Below are 1737 nucleotides of genomic sequence, written 5' to 3' on the forward strand. Positions count from 1 at the left end.
AAAAAAAAAAAAAAAAGCTGCAGATTTTTCAACTGGCTTTGTTGTCACCTGCTTCCATTTATCTGGTTTTTATTTCTTTGATTTTTCAAGCTCGGCTAGGCTTTGGGGCACCAATGTCATCTTCAGGTGACCTGAATCGTTCCGTTAACAATACAGTTTCTCAGATGGAATCATTTCATCAGAAGGTGGAATTCTAGTGATAGGCAACCCTTGACATACATTCATATCCTGTAAGCCTCCTCTGTCCCAGGTACGCTGATATTCGCACCCTCTGTCCCAACTTTTTCTTTGTCCATTGCGCTTCCATATACCTTTTCGTTAACTTCCCTGCTACGTCCTTTCCTTGGCACATACCTAAATAATGTAAACTTTACCTGTGTTGTAATGTTCACCTTTGGTATGCTTTAAATCCCAGTCATTGTGTGAAACATGACTCAGAATGGATACAAGCCTTTTAAATAAGTGATTTACTTAGAGCAGCCAAGGATATGTTGGCCCGGGTGTCAACCAGGTGATTTTTATTCTTAAAACATATTAGTGGAAAATAGGCAGCATAAAATGATTTTAATACCCCATGAGAATGGAATAACTGACAAATCACCAAAAATTGAAACCCCAGACCCACCAGAAAGACAAGTGTCTAGTAATGCCTTGATATGTGATTTTTTTTCATACAAATAACTATCATAGATTGTTGAAAAAAAGCAAAGAAAAATAGAAGTTCATTATCTCTTGATAATTGTTTCTTAAAAGCAAATGGGAGTAAGTGTTCTTATCTTAAAAAAAAAAAATGAAAATGCTCAAGGGTATCACCACTCCAATTGTATCAAGCCACCTTGGACAAAGTATCCAAATTGTGGTTGCCTTAATAAACTAAAACATTTTTGTACATAATGTAATTATAAACCTATCAGTCTGCATGGATGCAAACTGTGTGTGACAAATCGTCTTTTAATGGTCAATTTCAACTGTACATTTCATCCAAGTTGTACCTAGCCATTGCTTTAGCACGGACAAGATTCCATCTCTTTTATCCATTTCCACAACCCAAGTAAAACACGTTAGGAAGACTCAGAATGAATATGAAGTTATTCCATTGCCATAGATGTTTTCTAAAATTCAGATGTGAAAATTTCAAATAAGTATTTTCAATTTTCTCCCTCATCCCTCCTCTTACTTTCCCCAAGACATCAAACACCTGGCATGGTAGATTATAAAAAGAGAGACACTGAGAGACCGAATTAGATTTTTTAATGGGAATTAGAATATCTGCTTCACCTCCAAAGTAAGTTTCTTTACAGGAAGTTGGAAACAGCTAGAAATTATATTTTTGCTTCACAACACAACATCTCCTTGGTGAGAGATGGATCTTTGTTGGGAACATCAGCGAGTAGGGTGGGGTACCTAGGGAAGTTCATTTTAAACTCTCCAGTTGATATGCTTGCAGGCACCTCTGCTCCATCATGGCACCAGAGGCTGCTGGCATTACCTGCAGGGTTGCTCTGGTCTGCACTGTCACCACATGGACTTCACACCATCTGCTGCCCACTAGGTCAGTCACATTTAACCCTAGCATCATATAAGTCTAAAGGAAGCATCTCCTGAACTTTAAAGCGTCTATCATTGATACTCCGTTTGTGACTTGGAATGACCTTTGGCATTGCACACAAGTTGAACAGTAAAATCAAACCAGCCACTTTCAATTTGTCAGTCCCAAGCCATGTCTGAGTGGTTCCA

General features: G+C 38.2%; 1 protein-coding gene across 1 annotated transcript in view; it reads left to right on the forward strand.

The window, feature by feature from the left end:
- Positions 1-130, forward strand: part of SETBP1 (SET binding protein 1) — a 317156-nt gene extending 317026 nt beyond the window's left edge. The window contains exon 6 of the mRNA XM_012725788.1: positions 127-130. Within this exon, the coding sequence (XP_012581242.1) occupies positions 127-130 (4 nt within the window). The remainder of the gene's footprint in view (positions 1-126) is intronic.
- Positions 131-1737: the final 1607 nt, after the last annotated feature.

The sequence above is a fragment of the Condylura cristata genome, unplaced genomic scaffold (assembly GCF_000260355.1).
Source record: "Condylura cristata isolate star-nosed mole 26May11 unplaced genomic scaffold, ConCri1.0 scaffold00016, whole genome shotgun sequence".
Taxonomy (NCBI): domain Eukaryota; kingdom Metazoa; phylum Chordata; class Mammalia; order Eulipotyphla; family Talpidae; genus Condylura; species Condylura cristata.